Source organism: Buteo buteo, chromosome 19 (genome assembly GCF_964188355.1).
Source record: "Buteo buteo chromosome 19, bButBut1.hap1.1, whole genome shotgun sequence".
Taxonomy (NCBI): Eukaryota; Metazoa; Chordata; class Aves; order Accipitriformes; family Accipitridae; genus Buteo; species Buteo buteo.
This window is the reverse complement of record NC_134189.1, coordinates 10216275-10239511: the sequence shown is the minus strand read 5'-3', so window position 1 is coordinate 10239511 and position 23237 is coordinate 10216275. Positions and strand designations below refer to the sequence as shown.

At 44.5% G+C, this 23237-nt stretch overlaps 1 protein-coding gene across 1 annotated transcript in view; it reads right to left on the bottom strand.

Moving 5' to 3' along the window:
- Window positions 1-19280, bottom strand: part of FAM180A (family with sequence similarity 180 member A) — a 30539-nt gene extending 11259 nt beyond the window's left edge. Inside the window, exon 1 of the mRNA XM_075050872.1 lies at window positions 18983-19280. Within this exon, the coding sequence (XP_074906973.1) occupies window positions 18983-19058 (76 nt within the window). The 5' untranslated portion in view covers window positions 19059-19280. The remainder of the gene's footprint in view (window positions 1-18982) is intronic.
- Between the last annotated feature and the right edge of the window lie 3957 nt (window positions 19281-23237).

The window sequence follows — 23237 nt, the reverse complement described above, 5'->3', positions numbered from 1 at the left end:
AGACCAGAAGTGTATTTTATATGTAAAGAGTTTTATTTCTCTCAGTTGACTCTTTAGTGGGTCCTTATGCTGAGTTGCTCCGTTGCTAGAACAATAATTCACTATCCCCAATTTACTGCCTCAAGCTAACTGTGAAATACCTGTCCTTACCATCCTGCAGCCAATCAAAGTCACTAAATATTTTGCTGCCCTGAGCCTTTCATCTGCTTTGTGCCTGCAATAGATCTTGGTACTAGAAACACTGCTTCCTCCAGGGTGAAGTGGTGTTGACCTATGAGAGGTGTGTTGTGGGCAGTGAAAGTAGTAACGTAAATCACAAAACCAGCAGTGTTAATAAGCAATGAACAGGTTTTATGCATGGTAATCCCATCCTTCTTTACTTCTTGTCCTGCGCTTGCCTCATCTGCAGAAGGATGCGTGCTCATGATCTGCAAGGTGTTTATACTGCCCCGGACATGCAATCACTGCCAGAGCAGAACCTGAGCTTTGGCTGGTCAGCCCTGCAATGGAGTGTGCTCAGGCAGAGCTCCTCTATGCTTCCTGACTTTTTGTTTTTTGGTATCAAAACTGCTGTATTAGAAATGATTGAACACTTTGCCCTAGCACAGGAGAAATGGAAAGAGCGGGAAGCTGGAGGAAGAATAAGAGGAATAAAATAAGGGAAACACATACAAAAACCTAGAAAGACAAGGGAAAAACATTGCAGTGCTATAGGCTAGCTTCTGAAATTTGTATCTGGAATTGCAGTTAGTCACATAAGTAGCTCCCATGACAACAAGTGCAATGCAAAAGCTTGTGCATTCCAACTTTAATACATTTAAATCTCCATTATTGGGAGATTAAATCCCAATGCCCCTTAGGAGAACACAGCAGTGAGATGGAGAAGACATTTTAATTACAAACCAACATGAACTAGCACATTTTTAAAAGCAGCTACCAAGAGAATTTGCCTTGTTTTACTTTCAGCTCCATATCCTTGCTATCTTAGCTCCTAAGACTGAAATTAATAGCAGCAATGGTCTCTCTTTATTCCTGCCTGTTGGCTAAAAGTGAGAACAGACATTTGTTTCTTCTGTAATTATAAAAAGAATGGTTAAAAGAAAAAAGCTCCACCCTGAAAGTCTAAGTTTTGTCAGTAAGGATGTAGGAAGTAGATCTCCCTACAAAAGCTGGCAACGGGCAACACTGTTCTTAGAAAAAAAAATCAGTTTAAAACACTTAAAATTAACAACAAATTGTATCGATCCCTTAGTTCATCACATAATCAGTTTTTCAAAGTTACCTTTTATTAATTTATCTCCTTTTTAAGAAACACACATATTCTGAAAGGGTGTCTCAGTTCCATAAAACAGAACCTGCTCCAGCCTGCACTTCTGCACTTCATAAATGACCTGAGAAGTGTTAGATTAGATTAACATGCAACAGAGTTTCTATATAAAAACTAGAGTGGTAATAGCCTTTCTAGCTACTTGGCATAAGTAAGAAATATAAAGGTGTATTAAAAAGACCAAAAACCCTTTATGTTTACAGAAATGCATATTGCTAGAGAAGGAAATGGTGCATCTGAGCCTGTATTTGTGAGAGGCAGAGGATATTTTTTTTCCTCTATGATTTAAGTAAAATGGTTTCAAAGATATGACTAGCATCAACCAACTAAAATGGTCTGAGAATTTATTCCCTCAGATGGAATTTCCATTATGCAGCATTTTCACCTGTTTCCAGCCTGGAGCAATGTATGCCGTGTTATTTATTCTTCCCTTGGTCATAAGGAGGGGGTCCCCACTTGGAATTATTTATGCTCACAAAAAAAGATGCAGTCAGCCAAAAGAGACATTTAACGTGCTGGAGTAAAGTTGCCACAGAAGGCATGGAGAGAAAAAATGCACGCAGAGAAACTGAAGGAAAGAAGTAGGTGAAACATATTGTTAGCCTTCATTTTGCTGCCATATTACCAGGAACAGGGGATAGGCTATGGTGAACACTATATGAGTGAAGGACAGCAATAAAGAAAGGAAATATCAACCCTGTTCCACAGGTTTAACACAGAGGCAATAAGCAATTTTGGCAACACATTTGGACAACATTTGAAAATGTCAGGCAGAGCTGGGAAATGAACCAGTGCTTTATATCCCTGTCTTCATTGGAGGGTCACCTCTCCTGCCCTATCTGTGTTGCTCACAACAGCCCTTATGGAAGGGGAAGACACAAAGCAATCTTAATTAACCACATTTGAAACCGTTTCTTACAAATGAACAAGCGAAGGGATATAACGATGATCCAATCTACTTCCATTTCTCCCAGGAAGGACCAGAGAAGGGAGGGAGTAAGGGAGGGAAGAAATACAGCTGGGTGTTGGTGTTTCGGTGCAGAGCTGTGGGAAGGACCCTAGGAGCAGAGCAAAGTGGATGACTCTCCTGTTGAACAGTGGAGCGAGAGCAATGGAAATCAGAGCTCTGCTTCACGGGGAAAGACAGAGCCGCAGCAGCTCCAAGAGTTCTATGCACCATACTGTTGCTGCTCTGAAAGGAAAGCCCTTCAAAACCAAGTCTTTGTCTCTCCAGTTCCCTGCCGGTTTTATGTTAGCATCGCAGAGCCCAAAGCGGGGGGCTCGAGCCCTGCGCCACCTCCCAGGCACACATTTACACACAGCTGAGACACTGAGCACAGAGGAAAGGCGTCCAGTAGTTAAGAATGGCCTTTTTACTATTTTGTTGTACTTTCTTTTTTCAGTCTGGCTTCCTTGGTTTTCTGGCAGGCGAAGGTGACTGAGTAGCTAGGGGTTTGCTGAGGCTGACCTAATCACAGCTGCAGCTGCAAGGGGTAGTCCCGCACGCCTGCCCCCCCGTCAGGCTCTCCCTCCTTCCCTCTGTGCCGACACCACTTTGTGTGGCCACACAGTGAGCCAAGCCAGGGGGAAAAGCAAACCAAAAAAAGACTGGTAGATTTTAGCTGTCCCACTCCCCGTCACAGCTGCTACACCAGCAGTGCTCCTACATGGGAGAAACTCCCAATGGAAGTGTGGTCCAACTGCTCTTAGGACATTTGGTGATGATTCCAGTTCTCAGATGACGTAAGGATGGACATCAGCCCTGGTTAGCAGAAGCCCTTCCTCATGCTTACACACCCTTGATCTAACCACCAAGCTCATGGGCTCCTTTCCGTGGATGGTCACATCAACTGGTGTAGTCATTGCTCCTGCTAGAGGTGAGGGTTGGCTGCAGGACCACTAGCTGCCAACCACTTCTTTCCCTTCTATGGTTGCATCCCACTGAATATTTAACAGAGTAAATTCGACTGGCACAAAGAATATCTAAAATTTATTCCAAGACCGGATGGTGAGAAAGGAATCAAAGGTCCAGTTTGAACCACAGACCTAGCAGCAAGCAGTATGAATTTTATTTCATTGTCATGAATGACAGCTCAGATTCTTCAGTCCAAGTATTAACTGTTGTCATTGACTAGTTCCATAAAATGTCTGTTCAGAGAATAGGAACAATATCATGTGCTTTATCTAAACAACCAATACTATGTAGATTTAGGAGCTCTCTGAAATTACCTTGCCTTTTTATCTGGGAGAATGGCAATGCCCTGCTACGAGCTAAGGAGAGAATTAACAGACTTCCACCTCGTGATGTCTTCCAGTTCAAACTGTCTGCCTTTTCAGAAGATATGCATTAATGGAACGCGATGCATTGGATCTGTTGAAATTCTACCTGAAATTCTGTGCAGGTGGCCAAATCAAAAAAATACGTGGGCATCCCGACTTTAAAATCTATGGCCATATGATCTGCAGATTAAGAAAAATAATGAAGGTTTCCTGTTATTGCTGATTGAATTGTCCTGTGCTGAATTATTCTATGGGAACTGTCCCACTGAGATCATGGAGCTGTTAGTTGAGGTGAAAGAAGAAATGATGGGGACCCTGGAATTATTCACTTAAGCTATCTGTGAATAGTTTCAACTAAGAAGTAAATTCAAGTGTTTGATGGTGAATCTAGGGACTGTTGTTGAACTGATAACAAACTATTTATTACTTTATTCGCGTATGAACTGCTAACACATATAGTAGCACATGTGAAACAAGAACCTATTCCTCAAACTCACTAACTATCAATATTGCAGCTCAAAACTGAGGAGCAATAAACATTATATTGACCATTTCTTCTCCCTCAGATTAGAAAGAACCAGAATTGTCTTCCCCTTTCCTCCAAAACCCCATCCAAGTTGAAATAAATTGTTAGGAGGAGAATACAGAAACCCCAGTTTTCTGCTTCCTCTGCTCTGGGATTTCACTTGTTCTTCAAAACCAGGGAAACCCCAGCTGCCTTTCCAGCTGTTCATTGAGCTCCAAATATCAGAGCACCTGCTGCTGGTTTTCTTAACGACATGAATATGTGCTGGATGGAGAAAGTGTATAAATCAGCCTTGCCCAATAAACAGAAAGCAGGGGGATACTGGGTCTTTGTGAGGGAATGAGTTACTTCTGGAGGCAATGCCTTTTCAAAGCATTGTATGTTTTCTAGTAGTGATGATAAAGACAAGAAGTCTGAGAAAGTAACTAAGAGCTGAAGATGGATTCAGGTATGTTTCTGAACTGGACTGGTACAGCTGTTTCACCACCTGAGCAGAACATGAAGGGTGAAAAGCTGCTCTGTCCCTGGGTAAGAGGCAGGGGAACCATGTGTCTCTCCTGGAGCAGTGAGTGAGGGTCACTCTGAGAAGGCGTCTATTCTGTCAAGTTCACACCTGCAAGAAAGTCTGGGCCCCATTATGTTAATTTGTGCATCTGCATGAAACTAATATCAAAAAGTTAATGGAACTCAAATATAATCATCCACAAAAATCTATTGGTGGATTTCAATGTGTACAGATGCAATGGTGGGCCAAGACAGTCTTTGTGATATTGCTGGAAACATAGCAATGAAATCTGAAGGATGAACGCAAAATGGATTATTATTATAGCTGCCTTCCCCACTCCACAAACACACACATGGGATTTCCATTTTAAAAAGCTGTCATTTTTCCACTGTTCCTTGTTATTGCATGCTCGCAAAATCTGACTATTCCTAGATATTTCAGGTTTCACAATCTGCTGAACTAAAGCTGAGACTGACGTACAACCGGATTCACCATTAAATACCGAAAGCCCTGCCAGAACCTTGAGTACTGCAAATTGCTAAAGGCAGCTGGACACCACGGACGAGGGCCTCAGATGACCCGAGCTGGCACCACCAGCCCTTTGATGCCGCTCTGCGGGCAGCCAGGTCACAGAGAGCCCCGTGCTGTGAAAGGCACGCTTGGGATCCGAGGGGAGAGAAGGTCAGATTCAGGCTTACAGAAATCTTACAGCCAACAAAATAACCCAAATATCTTGTTTTCTGAGGAGTGGGACCTGGAAGGCACAAAACGCTGACAGTTGCTCTTAAAATCAGTGGAAATTCCAAACTCAACATCTTTTGCTGCTGCAGTTTCTGCCCCTGTGGATGCCATCTCTCAATGGCTTCAGCCCAAGAGGACCCTGCCAATTTGTCCCATGTATTTGATTCAGTGCTATTCTTCCTTACCATACATTCTCTTCTCCTGGACTCTTTTGAGCTGAACTTGTAAAATAGATTTTGGCTTACAGTAAAATAGTCTAAGCAAATATTTAAGGAAAAAATGTTAATGACCTCATGCTCTAAACTTAGGAAGAATAAATTTGGAGAAAGGGAGGAAGACTTGATTTCCAGTGAAAACCTCTAGCATATTGCTGACTAAAACCAGCTGGGAGTTTATTCTTTGATTTAATTCATCTGCGTGGGGACTGGTAAAGAAAACAGTATTACTGTGGAGAAGCACTTTAGATAAGCTGCTGTGGTACTCACACTGTAAATTTGAACCTATCTTTTCCTGGATTTGGGCTTTCTTCTTACTAATTCAAAGACTCTGAAGCTTGCATAATGAAATGTGTGCTTACTTAGAAAAATTTTTGCCAGCATGTATACACTCCATGGGTTGTTATTATAGGCCGCTAATGAAAAGTGTTTTGGTAAATCTGATATCTGTTGTCTTGTGCCTAGAGAAGCACTCCTTGTGAAAACTAGACTTCATCGTGTGATAATTCTGCATGACAGTTCTTCCTCAGCTTGGTAGTGATGATGATCTCCCAGGTAAGCTTATAGAGATCATCTGGTTTTGAACATGTGATTGATATTTGTCTTGCGTCATCTTCAGAAGACTTCCTTTTGTCATATTAGGGGAATTTTATTACTGGTCTTTGGCCTATAGGGAAGAGGTAATCATTGTCTGAGATACTGCAGCACATTAATACAACAAACTAACCATTGTTCCCCTATTTATACTTCTAAATGCTAGCCCCACTAATCTTTAATTTCTGTTTTGACCTCTGTATTGGGTTTGTGTGGCAAGGTTTTGGTAACAGGGAGGTTACAGGGGTGGCTTCTGTGAGAAGCTGCTAGAAGCTTCCTCTGTGTCTGACAGAGCCAATGCCAGCCGGCTCCAAGATGGACCCACTGCTGGCCAAGTCCAAGCCCATCAGCGATGGGATTAGTGCCTCTATGATAACAGATTTAAGAAGGGAAAAAAAGTTGCAGCAGGCACAGAAACAGCAGCCAGAGAGAGGAGTGAGAACATGTAAGAGAAACAACCCTGCAGACCCCCAGGTCAGTGCAGAAGGAGGGCAGGAGGTGCTTCAGGTGCCAGAGCAGAGATTCCCCTGCAGCCCGTGATGAAGACCATGGTGAGGCAGGCTGTCCCCCTGCAGCCCGTGATGAAGACCATGGTGAGGCAGGCTGTCCCCCTGCAGCCCAGGGAGGTCCACGGTGGAGCAGATCTCCACCTGCAGCCCGGGGAGGACCCCACGCTGGAGCAGGTGGGTGCCCAAAGGAGGCTGTGACCCTGTGGGAAGCCCGCTCTGGAGCAGGCTCCTGGCAGGACCTGTGGCCCCGTGGAGAGAGGAGCCCACGCTGGAGCAGGTTTTCTGGCAGGACTTGTGACCCCGCGGGGGACCCACGCTGGAGCAGTCCGTGCCTGAGGGACTGCAGCCCGTGGCAGGGACCCACGCTGGAGCAGTTTGTGAAGAGCTGCAGCCCGTGGGAAAGACCCACATTGGAGAAGTTCATCAAGGACAGTCTCCCATGGGAGGGACCCCACACTGGAGCAGGGGAAGAGTGTGAGGAGTCCTGCCCCTGAAGAGGATGAAGTGGCAGAGATAATGTGTGATGAACTGACCATAACCCCCATTCCCCGTCCCCCTGTGCTGCTGGGGGATAGGTAGAGAATTCAGGAGTGAAGCTGCACCGAGGAAGAAGGAAAGGGTGGAGGGAAGGTGTTTTGAGATTTGGTTTTATTTCTCATTACCCCACTCTGGTTGATTGGTAATAAATTGAGTTAATTTTCCCCAAGTTGAGTCTGTTTTGCCCATGACGGTAATTGGTGAGTGATCTCTCCCTGTCTTTATCTTGACCCACGAGCCCTTTGTTATATTTCTCTCCCCTGTCCAGCTGAGGGGGGGGGAGTGATAGAACGGCTTTGGTGGGTACCTGGCATCCAGCCAGGATCAACCCACCACAACCTCTGAGCAGCGTGCAGATATTAAGGATGAAGCAGAATGCAAACTAGCTTGTCATGGCTGAGCTCCTCGGGCACACTGGGTTAATAGATGTCACCCATTGCATTGGGTTACAGAGAGAGGCTGGCATGAGCATTCCATTTTGTTGTGAAAGGGACACTCAGAAGGTGATTTATAACTTTGTTTAAATAATGCATGCACTACTTTGTCAACAAAAGCACCCATAAGGAGATGCATGGGGTTTGAAAACAGATAACTACTATATGTTCAGGTAGGTGCTCCCAGCTGAATTGCAGTGAGAAGGAATAGCACTCTTTTCCACCTCAGCGGGCAGACATTCAGGGGGTCCTGAGGTCCAGCCTTGGGTTCATATACATATACACATACATAAGCTACGGCATTCATATACAGAGGCATCTGGGGAAATACATTTGCCTCTTTGAGAGTTTATGTCTTGTTTGGCAGCATGAATTCAACCAGGAGTGAAAAGCTGCTGGGGGACATCATAGATGGGTCCAAAAAGCCAGCTGGACATGATACACCCTTCCATCTTTGACCATGTAAATAGAAAGGAGGGAGAGGTATAGAGTATTGAAAACGTGACGAGTTGGTTGCATTTACTTCAGTGACAAATTTATGCAAGTAGAAACCAAGCTCTTTGCCTTGATGGTGATATTTTGCTTACGAGTCCCCATATGTTCCTTTGGAGGATATATGTGCACGTGTTGTTCAGCTTTGGAGTTCACCTCAGCTGCCTGTGAGCGCCATGCACAGAGATTCGGGCTGACATAACCAGATGCGTGCTGGATTGATGGTCTGTGGCACATGCAGTTAGACTTTCAGGGTTTGAAAGGCCTCCAGAAATTCCCAGCAAATGTCCAGCAGCCTGCTCCCTAAACACAATTTCTGGCTAGAAAAGGAGTGTCTTTCTAGGGAAGTATAATTTATTCCGGTATCCCTAACACTTAGCTATTTAGCAGGCAGACTCTTTAAAGACAGTCTTCTTCATCAGCTGGAGCCCACAGCATTTCCCCGCTGTGAACATGAGAAACAGAGCACCGTGGCAAGACAAGGCCCCCGTCCGTGCGATTGCCAGCTCGTGACTGCCTCATCTTTCTCAGTCCCGTTGCTAAACATCTAAATCCCCCTCTCAGCTCTCTGTGTTCCTGGAGGATTCCCTTGGTCCGCAGCATTCAGCATTACCCAGACCTCAGCCAAGTGGCTGCTGACGTCCCTCTGTGCGGCAGGGCTGGTTTTAGGGAGGGATGGGGGACACTGAGAGACAGCGACCTGGTGCGGGAAGGCAGGAAGGTTAGATAATGCGGCTAAAAAGCCCAAGCCTGGGCCAGAAAGCAGGTTTTGGCTGTTGTTGATGGTTGGCAGAGGGCACCTGGTATCTGTAGGGCATTCATCAAAACTGGGATCCTCTGAGCTGAGCTCAGACACCGTGCTGCCTGGTCGTTTCACCCTGGCTTCTCCCAGGCATCCTGTGGGGAACCAGGGCCACATCATCGTCATCCTCCTCCTGCTGGAGAGCCCAACACAGCAGTCACACGCTGCCCTTTGCCACGTGAGCCTAAATGGGCCTGACTGTATCTGATTTTTGTTGATTTTATCACATGCCTGTTACGGGATGCCTCAGTGTGGAAAGATCTTTGGGTACTTTTCTGTCCTTGTATCTTTGTGAGGACCGAACTGAGCTTTAGATTTGCTAAGTACAAGTCAAGATAGGTCAGCCCTTTTGAGCTCTGTTTATTAAAAACCCTGGCAGTAGAAAGCAACAAAACAAGCAGTATATACGTTTTTATCATTACACTTATTACCTTCCAAAACTTTCTGCCAAATTGGCATGGTAATCCAGAAAACCAGAAATTGCTGCGACTACGACAAATGAATGGTTTCACTTAACACATGCTGTACTATATTAGGATGTCTACAAGTAGTGTTTAACTGGAAATGGAGTTTGTTCAGTGCCAAGCCCTGAACAATTGCCGTAAATAAAAATGAGGCATGCCTTACATGTCTTTTATTTTAGGAGGGGGATTAAGACACGAACAGTTCCCTCAGACATAAAGTCTGTGTTTAATAAATAAACTCAATAAACAATTACTTTGTGTTTCTTCAGAACCAGGCATAAACAAAAATGTAATGTCATGGCTGTGAGCATTATGAAAACCAGGGAGGAAACTGAGGGCTTGCAAAACGTGATCCATTTCTCTAGGGACTGATAGGGTGAAACAGGGACTTGTGCGGCTGTGGCACTGTTAGTATGACTAGTGTTAATGGAAAAGCTTGACCGGTACTAATGGGAAATGCTATAGCCCTGTAAAAGAGCAAGTTCCTTGCAGCTTCCATGGAATAAAACAGGCTGTTGCTTGGGCAGTGGGAAGAGTCTTTTTTCATACCTACATAGTTTAGAAAGCTCAAAGTGAGGGGGGAAAAAAAAAAAAAAAATGTGTAGAGACCTCAACATATTGCTGATTCAGTAACTTTAACTTTTATACTGTGACCAGTGGTGAATTGCCCAGACTAGTGTATCTCAATATCCTGGTGTACCGAGAGGCTGGTGGGGACCAGAAGCAAACATGAATCCTGCTTATGTGAGAAAAAGGCAGTGCTAGCTCCAGAGAAATGCAGCTACCCCACGAGCCTGAGAAGCAGACGGATAAGATGAAGACCAGCTGTCACAGATGGACATCTTTGGAGGGGTTCAAATAGGGATGCATACCATGCTGACAAGGGGGTGAATGCCACCCTAATCACAAACATATGTGTGCTTTAATCTTTCCCATCCACATTTATCACATTTTCTCTGCACTTTTCCTTTCTCTTCCTCTTTTTCTCTCATTCATACTACTTCCTTCCATTTGCCATTTTTACCTCCAGCTCTTTATTCTTTCTTAGCATCTCTGCCTTTTGCCTTCACCTCTCTTGTCTCCCTCTCTGTGGCTCAAATAAGCCCTGCCAGATTGGAAAACCTGCACTCTTTCCAAGACAGAGAAGAGATTAGAAGCATCAACTCCATTTGGGGCATGCCACCACCTGCCAAATAGATGGAGAGGATGAAATCCTAATGTTCTGGCTCACAGCAGATATCCACATCCAGCCCGATGCAGTTCATTCTCTTCACAATTAGGCAAAACCTAATCAGTGTTCTGCTCCCCCAGTGCCATGGAGGGGTGGGTGTCAGGCAGGCATCGCAGGAGACCTGTGCATTTGGTTCTCCAAATGCCGTTCAGCATCGCCTTTCCACTGCCCCATTTCCTCTCAAATAACCTCCGAGCTTTGAACAATTTATTTTTCCCTTTGTCAGCAACTTTTTTTCAGCTACCCACCTGGCTCCTCCTGAGCGGAGAGAGACTCAGTGAGTTTGGAGCCCGGCTTCTGGCTGGTGACCTGTTTCCCTGCGGCCGGGGAGGAATTTCCAGAGGACGAGTGGTATGCGTGCCGATCTCAGGGGAACCGGGCAGCTGCCAAACCTAACCGGCAAACTGGGCCAGGAAAGGCCCCACAGATGCTTTCACCAGAGGAAAAGAATGTTTGTGGAAACTGGGAATAGTGGAGCTTTTTTAACTTCGCTTTTCTCCTCCTCACATTCTTCTCAGTCCCAAGCCCAGCACTGAGCTCGCTCTGCCACAAGCACCGTGATAGTGAGGCAAGAGGAGCCTGGTTATTGCTGCAGCCTGGAGCATCTCAGGGGGGATAAAAAAAAGTTACCAGCTAAGGGTTAGAAGGGACCCCCGTGACTTGTGGTGCAGACCTGGGCTAGTTTAATGTCTCTGTACGAGCAAGTATGCTGTGGAGGGTATATCATAAAGCTGCCGTAGCAACAGCCAAATAAAACAGGATTTTGGGGTAATGGGAGACACAGGGACAATAGAGGCATACAGGATCCCTTCTTTGTCTTTCTTTCCTTCCAGTGGGAGAGAAAACCCCATGGGTGACTGTCCCCTTGGGGACTTTTGTTTCTGTGTCTCCCCACAAGTGTTATTTGCAGCTTATCCTCAAGTTGCTTTTTTTTTTTCTTTTTTATCATGCTTTGATACATTTCCTCCTCTGCTTCCCACCATCAGCTGTCCATGTAGCTGACCTGCATCAGCTTCACCCATGCCAGTGCCAGCGCTGAAAAACACTTTCACCAACAAATACCGTGTTTGCGCTGGAAGCTTTTAACAATCAGGGTTACTACAGGAAACCAAATTCCAGATAATGATTGAGACTGCGACCTCACTCCGGAGAGCGGCAAAACCCTCCTTGTCTCCAGTGGTACTGGTTTGCACATTTCAGTGCTTCTAACGTTAAAGCGAAGAGCAGACCGGTTTGCCCACTTAAACCAAGGCACTTGCACAGCTCCCTGTTTTGCTGCAGCTGGTTCCACGTGCCCAGAGATGCTTCTCTGCACCTTGGATGGACTCAGGTCCCTTCAGAAGACCAACAGGCATGCAGAAGGAGAGCGCGTGGCTTTGCAGAGCCCCGGTTCGAGATGCTTGCAGGCTGTGCACATGGGCAAGCACCCGTGTTGGTCTCCAGCACCCTGGGCCAGCCCTGTGGGTCCTGCCCTGCCCTGAACCCGAGCACAGGCACTGCGTGCAAAGTTAATTGCTCCACCGCTCAGTGCTTTACCTCAGCAATTTACATCTTGCCTGTCACTATTTGAGTAATCAGAGCCTCTGCAGCCTGATGATGTTCATTAAGACCTGCTGACTTTCCTTTCAAATGACATTGTACTGTTCAGTGCTTGTGACAGGATTTCTTTCCGCCTGTGAAGTCATTACGCTCCTGCTGAATCTGGCATGATCTACCCCAAGAAAACAAGAAAAGCACTTTATGCTTCGGAAACAGAATTAGAAAAAAATCACCACTATTAACAACATACAGGACTACATGCACGCAGTCATCCTGAAGAGATCTGGGGCAAGTGATCTAATTATTCCCTGCCTCACAATGAAAAAGGATGCTAACTTTTCCTCTCCTTAATTACACGGAAAGTTCTTTGCAGAAGGAAAGATTTTTTTTTACTCTATGTGTTCCCATAACCAGGTACCAGAGGGGTCTCTGGGCTCAGCAGTCGAGTATAAGATAATCAGGAGGGAACTCACAGAGTGCTCTACAGTCTTTGCATGAGTACATGTTATTTAATTTGTAACAGAGCTGCTTCACCTATGGAAGGGAACATTGGCTTAACAGCATGCAGTAAGAGCAGTGAGGTGGTTGTTAAAGGTAAGGTGAAGGGAGCTATTTCCATGTGAAAGTGTAAGGAGGGATTTGAATGGCAGGAGGTGCTTCTGAGCTGGACTTTGGTTGGGACATGAGGACCCTTGTGCAAACTGATCTGGATTCCCATGACAGCTCTATACCTGGGACTGAGGCAAATAGATGGGACACTACAGCATGCAGGAATCCTAAAAAAACAACCAAAGTGGCAGCAAATGCTTTATTGACTTGCCATTCCTCAGTACTGGGATCACTGAGAACATTCTACCGGTCCCACTTTCAGCTCATAGTTCTCACTAGCACATACCAAAGAGAAAACAGTTTTACCTCATGTGTCTTCCTCTTGTTGCTTACCAAGATTTCCTCAAAATTGTCTAGCTCCTTTCTCTTTTTAACCTTTATTCTGTCAACTGGTTTATGACTGTATGAGCTTTAAGATTTAGCCATTTTTTGGCTGCTTCTTGTGGTGAAAAGAGCCTCAGAATCACTTAGATCCTTCCTTGCTAACAGCATGACTGCTTTTATAGAGTACAATATCCATCTGCGATCTAAACTAAGATGTGGAAGCTTCTATAATCTATCCTCCCTCTGATCTCATCACAGTTTAGCATCACTGCCCTAGAAGAGATTATAAACTTTGATATTTTTAAGCATCCTTTGTATGTCTTTCAGTTTCAGGTATCCACTGTGAATTCTGATTCAGGGATCAAACTCCATGAAGGTTTAATTAATTAAGTTTGCCCCTAAAGGAGCATTTGGGGAATCAGGACATGCTAGAAAGGATTTTGATTACAGTTGCAGCCCTACCTTATTGGCTATTTATCCTACACAGGTTCAATCCATTCAGAGACTGTTATATTCTAGCTACCTTTCACAACACCAACCAGCTTTCCCAGGTACTAATAACTAATCCCTTTTCAGCGCCTTCTTCAGTCCTCTCCCTGGTCTTCCTGCAGTAGCGCTTTGTTTAACAGTTTGAGACTCCCACCACAGCTGGTGCCCAAGGGATCTGCCACGAGGAAAGGGATGGCCACGTCTGCACGGCACAGCAAAGCACAGGGCAGAGATGTCAGAGCCAGAAGCAGTACGGCCATATCACTGCGGCACCGGGTCCAACCACTTGATCCCTGTTGAAAGGCAGAGCTCGTTCCCTTGGGCACATGCCATACACGTAGCTGTCACCCTGCTGGGACACCAGCTACAGTCCCTGCAGTCTCCTGTGATGTGCAAGGCAGGCAGCTTGCCTCAGCCCTGGGTCTGTGTTCTCTGCTCTACACACCATTGTGCCATGCAGATGTCCTAGTTGCCTCCTTGGTTCATTAATTCTCAAATATTTTCCAGACCTGCTTGAAAACATATTTTTGTCCTTGCTTTCTTCTAATTTTTTAAAGGGCAGAAAATATTCTTCTAATGCCTCCTTCCTACTACTTACAGTGTCGGACAATTTGGGTTTTATGGATCTATTTTAGGTCTCTGACATAGATTTATACTCATCTCTTATACAGCTCTGCAAAGGAATTCAGGAAGTAAAAGCATAGATATATAAATTGTCGTCTTCAGGTCATCCAGCTGCAAAGCTAATTCCTCTGAATTTCAATCCCAGACTGCCCTTCAGGCAGTGCCTCCCTCTCTTTACAGGTACAGTTGCGGTACTTGGTGCAGTACTAATTTGCATCAGGCAAATAAAGCCCCAGACCAGGACAGTCCAGCCTACAAACACACATTCCTGGGAACTGGCACAGACTTATGGAACAGACTCAGGGTAGGTGGGAAAAAACCTCTGCAGCAGCTCAATCAAGCCTTTTGCAGCTCCAGTGAGGTCATTGGAATGGGTCCAACAAGCAGGGAAGTTGGGGCAGTTGAGGCAATTTTCCAAGTGATCACATGGGAGCCAAAGAAAAGGGAAATATTACATTTTCTCCATAAGAAGAAACATTCTTTACACAGCCAGGCTTAGGCAGAGTTGGCTCTGTTTCATAACATTTCATATCTTTCATTGGTTTATATGCACGAAATATTTTAAGAATTGGATAACAATGGCTTCATGGAAATTAAAGGAAATTAAATAGATGTTGCATTTTAAAAAGTTCTTGTATCCAGTCCAGCTGGTGTAATTTCTTTTTACCCTTGGACCAGACCTTTTGAAACCCCAGCATGTCCTAAATAAACCAAGACCATAACCTGGTATACTCAAGGCCCGCTGGGCATATATGTGTTTGACCATTTGTGTTGTAATTACATGCTGTGTTCAGGTCACATTCCCTTTACTTGTGCTGTCCACGTCGAAAATATCAAACAAGTGTTACTGTCGGTGGTGGAATCCCAGAAGCTGCTCGAGACTGGAGTGCCTGGCTGTAAGGGGGCAATATGAGATGGGGGGAAGAGAGGCAAATAAGGTCCAAACGTGGGGGGGTGCCGTGCATGCCCTAATCTCCAAGGCACTCATCCTTTGCCCACGCACCAAGATCACCAGCAACCTGGTATGTAGCAAATGATCACAGAGTATAGAATATGTTAAACTTTGCTTCCTTATAAAAGGACAGGCTGGATTCCCTCTCCTGGCACCGGAGAGCTGCCAGCCTGCTGTAGCTAAACCCACGAGCAGAAGCAGCCTGCAGAAGTTGCTCATGTAGCAGCTGCTCCATCAAACTCACAAACTCAGTTGCCACAACGCTAGAGCAAATACGAAAAGCTTGCGCTGTTGTGGGGAAATCAAGGAGGATGGGCCTTCTGTTCTCCCGAGTAATTCCTTCTGCAGTAAGCCTCTAAGGAGAACAAACTGTTTCCCTGATGTTATGGAACAACCATTTGACTTTCACCGAGCACTAAAGATGGTACAAAATAATGCATGTGGACCAGATAGATCTGGCTGTAACTGCAGTACTGCTTTTGAGGTCTGGAAGGCACAGCACAGCCATTCCCCAAAAGCATGAAACCTCAGTGGTGCTAATATAGCTCATACATCCTTTTCTCGCTGATGGGTGAAAAGAGTTTTACCTTCTCATTTTGTGTCTTTCAACATCTCCTTTTCCAGCCTCCACTGAAGGGTGAACTTCCCATTGCAGCTGCTTCCCCACTGTCCAAGAAGCCACAGCCACAAGAAATTGTACTGCATCTTCACTCCCTGAGCAACCACGCAGCAAGCATGCTACTGTTTGTGTGCCATTTATTTGAATCAGGAAGCCCTTAGAGCAAATAAACTACAGCCAGCTGAGATGAAACTTGCTAATAAGGATTCCCTTAGGGTTTCTCCTCAGGGAATGGGCAATTCTTATAATGCAGGTCTGGAGCTAACTTCTGCTTTCCAATGTATTGGTACTCATCAGAGCAGTTTGATAAAAGCAGCTGGGTGGCAAGCAGTGACACTGTCTCCTGTTACAACAGCTGCATGGGGTTTTTTGTTTATTTTTGATGTCAAAGAACAGGATTTGTTCCTTGGTTTCTCCAGCAAAAACATCTCTTAAGATCTGGAATTCTTATTTGAGACCTTCCGAAATTAATATCACCACACCTCTACCATCGCATAGGGAATATCACTCAGTAGAGACCTAACATTACCTTTTCTTCCTAGACAGGTGCTTCACAAAATCTGAGAGAGTAATACCATACAGCTAAGCCCCCAAGAGGCTCAAGGAAACCTGAGGTGATGACAAGCAAATTATTTCATCACCACTCAGGATCTTTTCTTTATTATTCTGAACATGTCCGTCCTAGGGACCAAGCTTTGCATGTAACTTCTGGACCAATGTCCACAGCTGGATATAGGCAGGCTGAGAAGTGTGTGAGATTTTTAACACAAATGTTTGAGGGAGTAAAAAAAAAACAAAAAAAAAGCGCTCAGTTTTCCTTCCAGAAATACTTTTTTTTCCATTCATTGATGCTCGTAAAAGCAAAGGGAAAAGGGAGGTGGCAGTCTGGAGTTCCCACTCACCAGTCAGCACAAGTCTTTCCTCACGTCTGACTTATTTCTTGAGCCAAAGCTTAAATACTTGGTTACAAGGACTGGGCATCCAAGGCTGCCTGGGTGCCCCCAGTGAAAAAACAGTAAAGGCTAGACCTTGTTTTATTCAATATTGACTGTTCATTTCTATTGCAAGCAACAACTGTTGGTAATTAAAGCAAGACCCTTTGTCCTACTGTTTTGTAAACACTCTGGACTACTAGTCAACATGGAGATGATATGCAGATCTGTCTTTCATTTCCATCAGACCAGATGCTGATCTGTCTTTGCTTTTCCATTGCAAAACTCAGATCAGGAGTTGGATAAGACTTAAATGTCTGAGGTTTAACCCAGACAAGAGTCTGTTGTTTCTGGAGGGAGGGAAGAGCTCTGAGTGTGCAGAAGGGTGTGTCGTGCCTCGGTGCTCAAATTTTCTCTGAGATTTCTAAGCAATTAAAAATTAGGACAGTGCTTTGGCCCTCTAGATACTGTAGATTGGGATGAGATTGGTTGAGCTGACACATAGATAGCTTAGGGGAGTGGAGGTTCCCTGAACTACCTGTTGTTGAAGGAGTCATGCCTCTAAAACATATTTGGAGCTGAACAGTCCCAGCAGCTGTGGAGAAGAAATCTGGTTTCCTCGTCAGCAGATGGCTGTACACAATATTTGTGAGAACTGAACTCCTTATCACAACAGGGAATGAATCTTCCCTTCCCTCTGAAGTCTCCAAAAAGAAGCTCTAGAGCTTCCAGCTTGAAAACAATCTGCTTTCCCAAGATACAATAGAGTTCTGATGTTTTCCTTTAAATATTCATGGTGATTAAAATTGGACTTTAATAGTTGCATGGATTTCTTTTAGAGTTGTGTTGTTATTGTTTAATTAAAATAAGTGTGTCTGCAAAAGTGAAGAACATCCTTAAATTGCATAGTGATTATTCCATGGAAATGAACCCGCTTTGCCTTTTTTTCATTTCATAGGTGAGCTGACCTCATTCTTCCAAAAGGTAGGGTTGGTTTTTTTCGTATATACAGATCTAGTTCTGGTTTCCTCACCTTTTTATGTGCCATCCCTAGAAGGACAAACTCTTATCTACAGAATTAAATTACATGACAATTCATGTCATTACTTCTGTTATACAGTAAGAGAAAAGTAAGGTACATGCAGTTATAATGACTCATCCAGCATCATCCAAGAGGCTGATGGAAAAGCTGGGGAAAGAACCTGCCATTCTGAGTCCCAGGTCAATGCCCTGTCAGTGAGCCCCCACTAACTGTAAGGAACAATTAAGCATTCGTCCAGCCTTAGCAGAACTGCATAGCTCTTCATTGCCTTATTCAGCCATTGCCTCCCCTAAAAATCGAAACCAAACCCAAACAGCAGACTACAAAGGAACTAGCTATAATGAGGAAGACAAGGGAGACTGGGGTGGGGAGAGGGGCATCTGAATGCTTAATTTTTTAACAGACTCCTGTTCCTTTAAGTATCTGTGAATTTCAACATCAGAACCAAAGAAATCTTTTGGGAGGTGTTTCCTTTCTCCACTTCCAGCAGCTACCGAACATGTGCCAAATACCAGAGGAGAGAATGAAACGAAAAAAGGGAAAGGACATCATCACTAGCTTTTAAGCAAGCATCTCCTGTGCAGCCCAATAGTCCCAAACCATTTCATATGTTACTGTCACACACTTGAATAATGTCACAACTATACATCGTCATATTGGCAGCTGAATCCTGACAACGCTGCAGGTAGCTTTCTCTGTGTTGTATGTGCCAGTCTGTCAGGGTAGGGTGGTGGGCATTCCCAGGCACCTTACACAAGCCAGGCATTGTTGTGTTTATTATTACCAGGTATCTGCCTGCTGGAGCAGAAGATTATGCCACCTGTGACTGCAAAGGATTTTGCTTTAAGGTTTCATGATCTGTAATTTTTGTTAATGCAAGAGAAAAAGGAGAAGGAGAGAGAAAGGAAAAGTGAGAAAATAATGTAGTTTTGTTTCTTGGGATATTTTTTTATATCTATATTTGTATTATAATAGAATAAATATCTAAATTTACCTTTATGCATTTATGCCTGTGTATTTTTCTATTTGTCTATATAATTATTTAGCTGACCTCCTGTTTAATGGAGAAAAAGAATTCCAGAGTTGGGAGGGAAAAATTGTATATATATGTACGTATATGTATAATGGAACATAATTTCAGACCAAGTCTACAAACTCATTTTCTCTTAAATAATTTTTCATGTTTAAATCTTACCTCTGCTCCATCTGTGGGTCACAGTGGCATGAGCACTGTAATAGAACAGCAGCAGCAGCAAAGTCTTCCAAAGCATCCTTCTCTTTAAAATGTCTAGCTGAATATTAGCTTTTCAATTTCCTACCTCGTTTCTTTTCAGGAATAAATAAATGGCTTTTCCTTTCCCCCTCCCCCTTTGAAGGAGAACCTGTCTGTTCTTCTGAGTACAGCTGAAGTCAGTGTGCAGCTCCTCTCCCAAACCAAGTCTCCTCGGGATCAGGAAACTTACTTTCACAGACAGACTTTGTTTTTATCCACATCTGGAATGACTCATGGTGCATGTGAGTTTGCTGGCAGCTGTGTGAATAAATATCATTACATTTTTGTAGTTGAGTTTCATTTGTTATATGGGCCAGTTGGAATTTATTTTTGTCCAATAAACAGCCACAAGTAACTTCATTAAAGGACACTCTTGAATCCTAGCTCTGCAGCTACTCCTCTGTAACACAGTGGGCTATACACTAACCCGTGTCTAAGGTGAAAGCCTCCTCTGGGATGATGTACGGCTGCCCTTGGATGCTGAAGCGAGGGAGTGGGGCATGTGCTCTGCGAGAGCATTTTGCTACTGTGATTCGTATAATCACTCCTTTATTAAGAACATATAATGCCGCGCTTAGACTTCAGTCTGCAAGACAAATCCTGGCCTTTTCCTCCGTATGCCCAGTGCAGAGAGCAGGAAGGTCCAAATCCTTGACTGGCTCTCTTCAACACTACTACAGGGAACACTAAGCAATCCTAAGGACAATCTACAATAGCCAGGCTGAACGTGGAGAGGTGATGCTGGACAAAAAGGCTACCGATAGACGTCTCCTTGCTGACACTGGCCCCAGGGAAGACCACACTGGGAGTGTTTATCCCAGAGCGACCCAGCATGGGGGAAGCTGCAGGTATGTAGTGTCCCTGGCACAGCTTCAGCAGCAGCATCAGGGGGTGCTTTGTGGGAATACAGCACTGGAATAACAGCAGGTTGCTGTGTGTTGGAAGAGACCGATGAAAAATAGGAACACAAGGAGTATTTAGCAAAATCGAGGGATAGGGGATACTCCATTTGGTGCCTAGAAGTGATGAATCTAATACTCTTCTTTTATAGGTGAGTGTAAGCCAGGAACAAATCCACGAATTTACACTGGCGTAAAACTGGCACATAAGAAAGGAGACTCCAGCTCAGAAAGTATAAATAGAAGAATTAAGGGAAAGGGCCAAGAGCTGGAATGACAGAGGACAGTGTGGCTCAGTATTAATGGGCACTGGCAGGAAGGCATGGAGAAAACCTGTTCAGCTCCTGTGTGCCGCATGCCAACATCTGGCATTGGTCTCAGTCCCCTCATTCTTCTCTGTCCCAGCTTCAAGTAACACCAGCTGTAAAGGCAGGAGGAGGGTCAAATAAGGTTGTCTTGCTTAAGGCGACTCCACTTCTTTTCCTACATGTACAGATTTTCCTACGCTCAGATTGCCTCAGGTTACTCCCACATGAACAGCACATGAACGTAAGACAGTATTTTACATGCCAAGGGGATGACGAAAGGTATAATTCAAGCAGAGGGTGGCTAACTAAGTCTCTTGCTATATACTCTTCTTGTTACCGTGATGTATTAGGGATGGGTCTGAATGCAAGGTTAAAGCTAGGAGTGGGCTCACTCATGTATCTGTCCGGAAATTATGGAGCTGGAATAAAGTAGTTTTATGTTCCCTAGAGAGGGGGACAGAGAAAGGGAGATGCCACAAGAGGATGATTATTCCTACTTAGCTCAGATAAGTCACTTAGGACAGCATGAGTTGCTGTCTGGAGGACGTGGATCCAGTCATCAGCATGGCCAATTCTGAGATGATGTGCATCATGATGATTTGCATCAGGAAGGTGCAAGTTGCACCATAGTGAGGGGATAATAATCTGTCAACTGCTGAGGAAAAAACATTGTGGTATAACTCCTACTGGAAAGACTTCAACCAGAAGGGAGGGCTTGAGGAAGTACACTTTAATTTAGTAAACCACCTTAGTAAAAGCCCTCTAGCAAGCAAACACAGTGGGTATAGATGGCTTCATTAACTGCATCAGCCTAGCTATGCTGGCGCAATGGTCTTAACGTCAGCAGGGTCTGTGAACAAGATGTTTCAAAGTCAGGTAGACAAGGGAGAAGCAGCACTTAGGATGCACATTGCAGGCTTGAGAAATTAAAGAAAATTACAAGAAAACTTAAAATCCTGTGGGATAAGAGAGGAACACATTTTCAGTGGTATTTGGGGAAGGGGGGTGGAAACTCTTCTGAGGTGCTGTATTATTTCATTGTTTACATCTAAGGAAACAGCAGCCGATAAGAGAGGATGAAGGAGGCCAGACAGGCTTCGTCCCCCTCTAAACCAGAATCGGAACTATTTTGCAGAAAGATCCCTGCAGGATGGCTCTGCCTCCTGGCTGCCAGGAATGGGACACTTCCTCTGCTCGTTCATTGTCACTGCTTAATACATCCAGCCTAGAAAAGGAGAGGAGAACAATCCCAGGAATTTCCTTCCCTAATTTTCCCCTCCACCTCCAGCCTCTGGAGCAAGCACCCTAGGAGCAACAGAGGAGCAGCAGCTGAGAGAGACAGAAGAGATGCGTAAGACTGGATACGGGTCAAAGGGATATGAAAGTATGAAATGATTACTGATCTCTCCTTTTTCAGACCCTGGAGATGTTGCTCTGAAGCTACATTTTATGTGATTTTTTTTTTTAAATTAATTTATTTATTTACTTTTCCTTAATCTGAGTCTGGCTACAGAATCCTCTCTAGCAGCCTTTTCCTCATCTGAACTCAAGTACAAACTCTCCTCATCCGTGTTTCAAATCCCCACAGTACAGTCTGCAGACGTTCCAGCTTTGACTGCCTCTCTCTAGGTACCACAACTGTAGGGCAAATTTTACTTTAAGACTGTGAATGATGTACCCACATCTGTTCTCTTACAGGAAATGTAGCTGTAAATATAACAGGTCCATGTAAAATAAAGAATGCTTTCCCTGTGGCATCTCCTCAAGAAGTGTAAATGCCCCTTTTCCCCCTTAAAATTTAAGATCTTTTTCTCTCCCATGTGGAAGTATATACATAGAAAGTCATATCCTCCCTATTAAAAAGCCCTCAGACGAAGCCAGGAAATAAATCTTTCAAGCATGCTCAGGGCACTTCAACTGTACAGCTTCTATTCATCTCATGACTATATTTTATTAGATAGTTGCTTGGTTTCAGCTCAAGGCAGTTTCTGCCTATGCTGGAGGTTTGAATTACTGCAACTATAATGAATGCTGAAGCAGGGTAGAAATCCTCACTATTTATAAATATTAAATGCTCCTAGATGGCTTTGGAAGTATCAAGCAGAGGAGTTTTATGGTGAATTCATCCTGAAGATGTGTCTGGTAGGAGAGGGTACCATGCTGCTGAAGCTGGGATGCTGAGAGCTGGTCTGCTGGCAGGTCAATATTCAGGTCTTAAATCAGTGTCAGGTGAGACACTGTCACAGTTATGTTAAGGTGAATATTTATGTTTTGCCAATTCTCATAAATTTACATGTTGGAGCTGCAAGTCCTCCGGTGTTCCCAGTATCTGCAAGACCTTTCAGGCACAAGAAAAGTGTGACCAACTGCTGCCTCTGACAGGCTGTTTGAGGTGAAAATGGACATTTATGCAACTCTCAGCGATATGACTACATACCAAGGGAGCAGCTTTTCCACTTGATTCCTCCATCCTGATGCTGTCAGTGAGTGTCTGTTTAGTCTTTTTAAGAAACCTGGAAACAGGGCAGGGAGGAAAGGAGTGAGTGAAGACCGAACAGGGAAGCTGCCACCTGCCTTTTACAGCCCATGCACAGTGAGAGCAGAGAGCTGGCAGTGGTACTCCACAGATGTCCTTCCATCCCATCATAGACGCTGTCATGGCGAAAAGACAACTTCAGCAGGCTGGGAGTATAGAAACCCTGTATTCCCCGGGGGATGCTCTGGAGCGACCAGTGCTTCAGGTGAGGTACCTCTATGTCCTCTTCAGTAACCCACTGGGTGAGATAACATATAATCTAAACAGAGAATAGAAGGGGAAACAAGGCAATGGGTGCTCCAAGATCAGCAGCCTGTGGGTCTTCCAAGAAAAATAAGGTCTTTTTCACTGGAGAATACCAGCTTATGACGTCAGTTCAGCTTTGGCTTTGATGACTTTCTGTCAAGCCCAAGGCGGGGTTCCAGTCTGCCCTG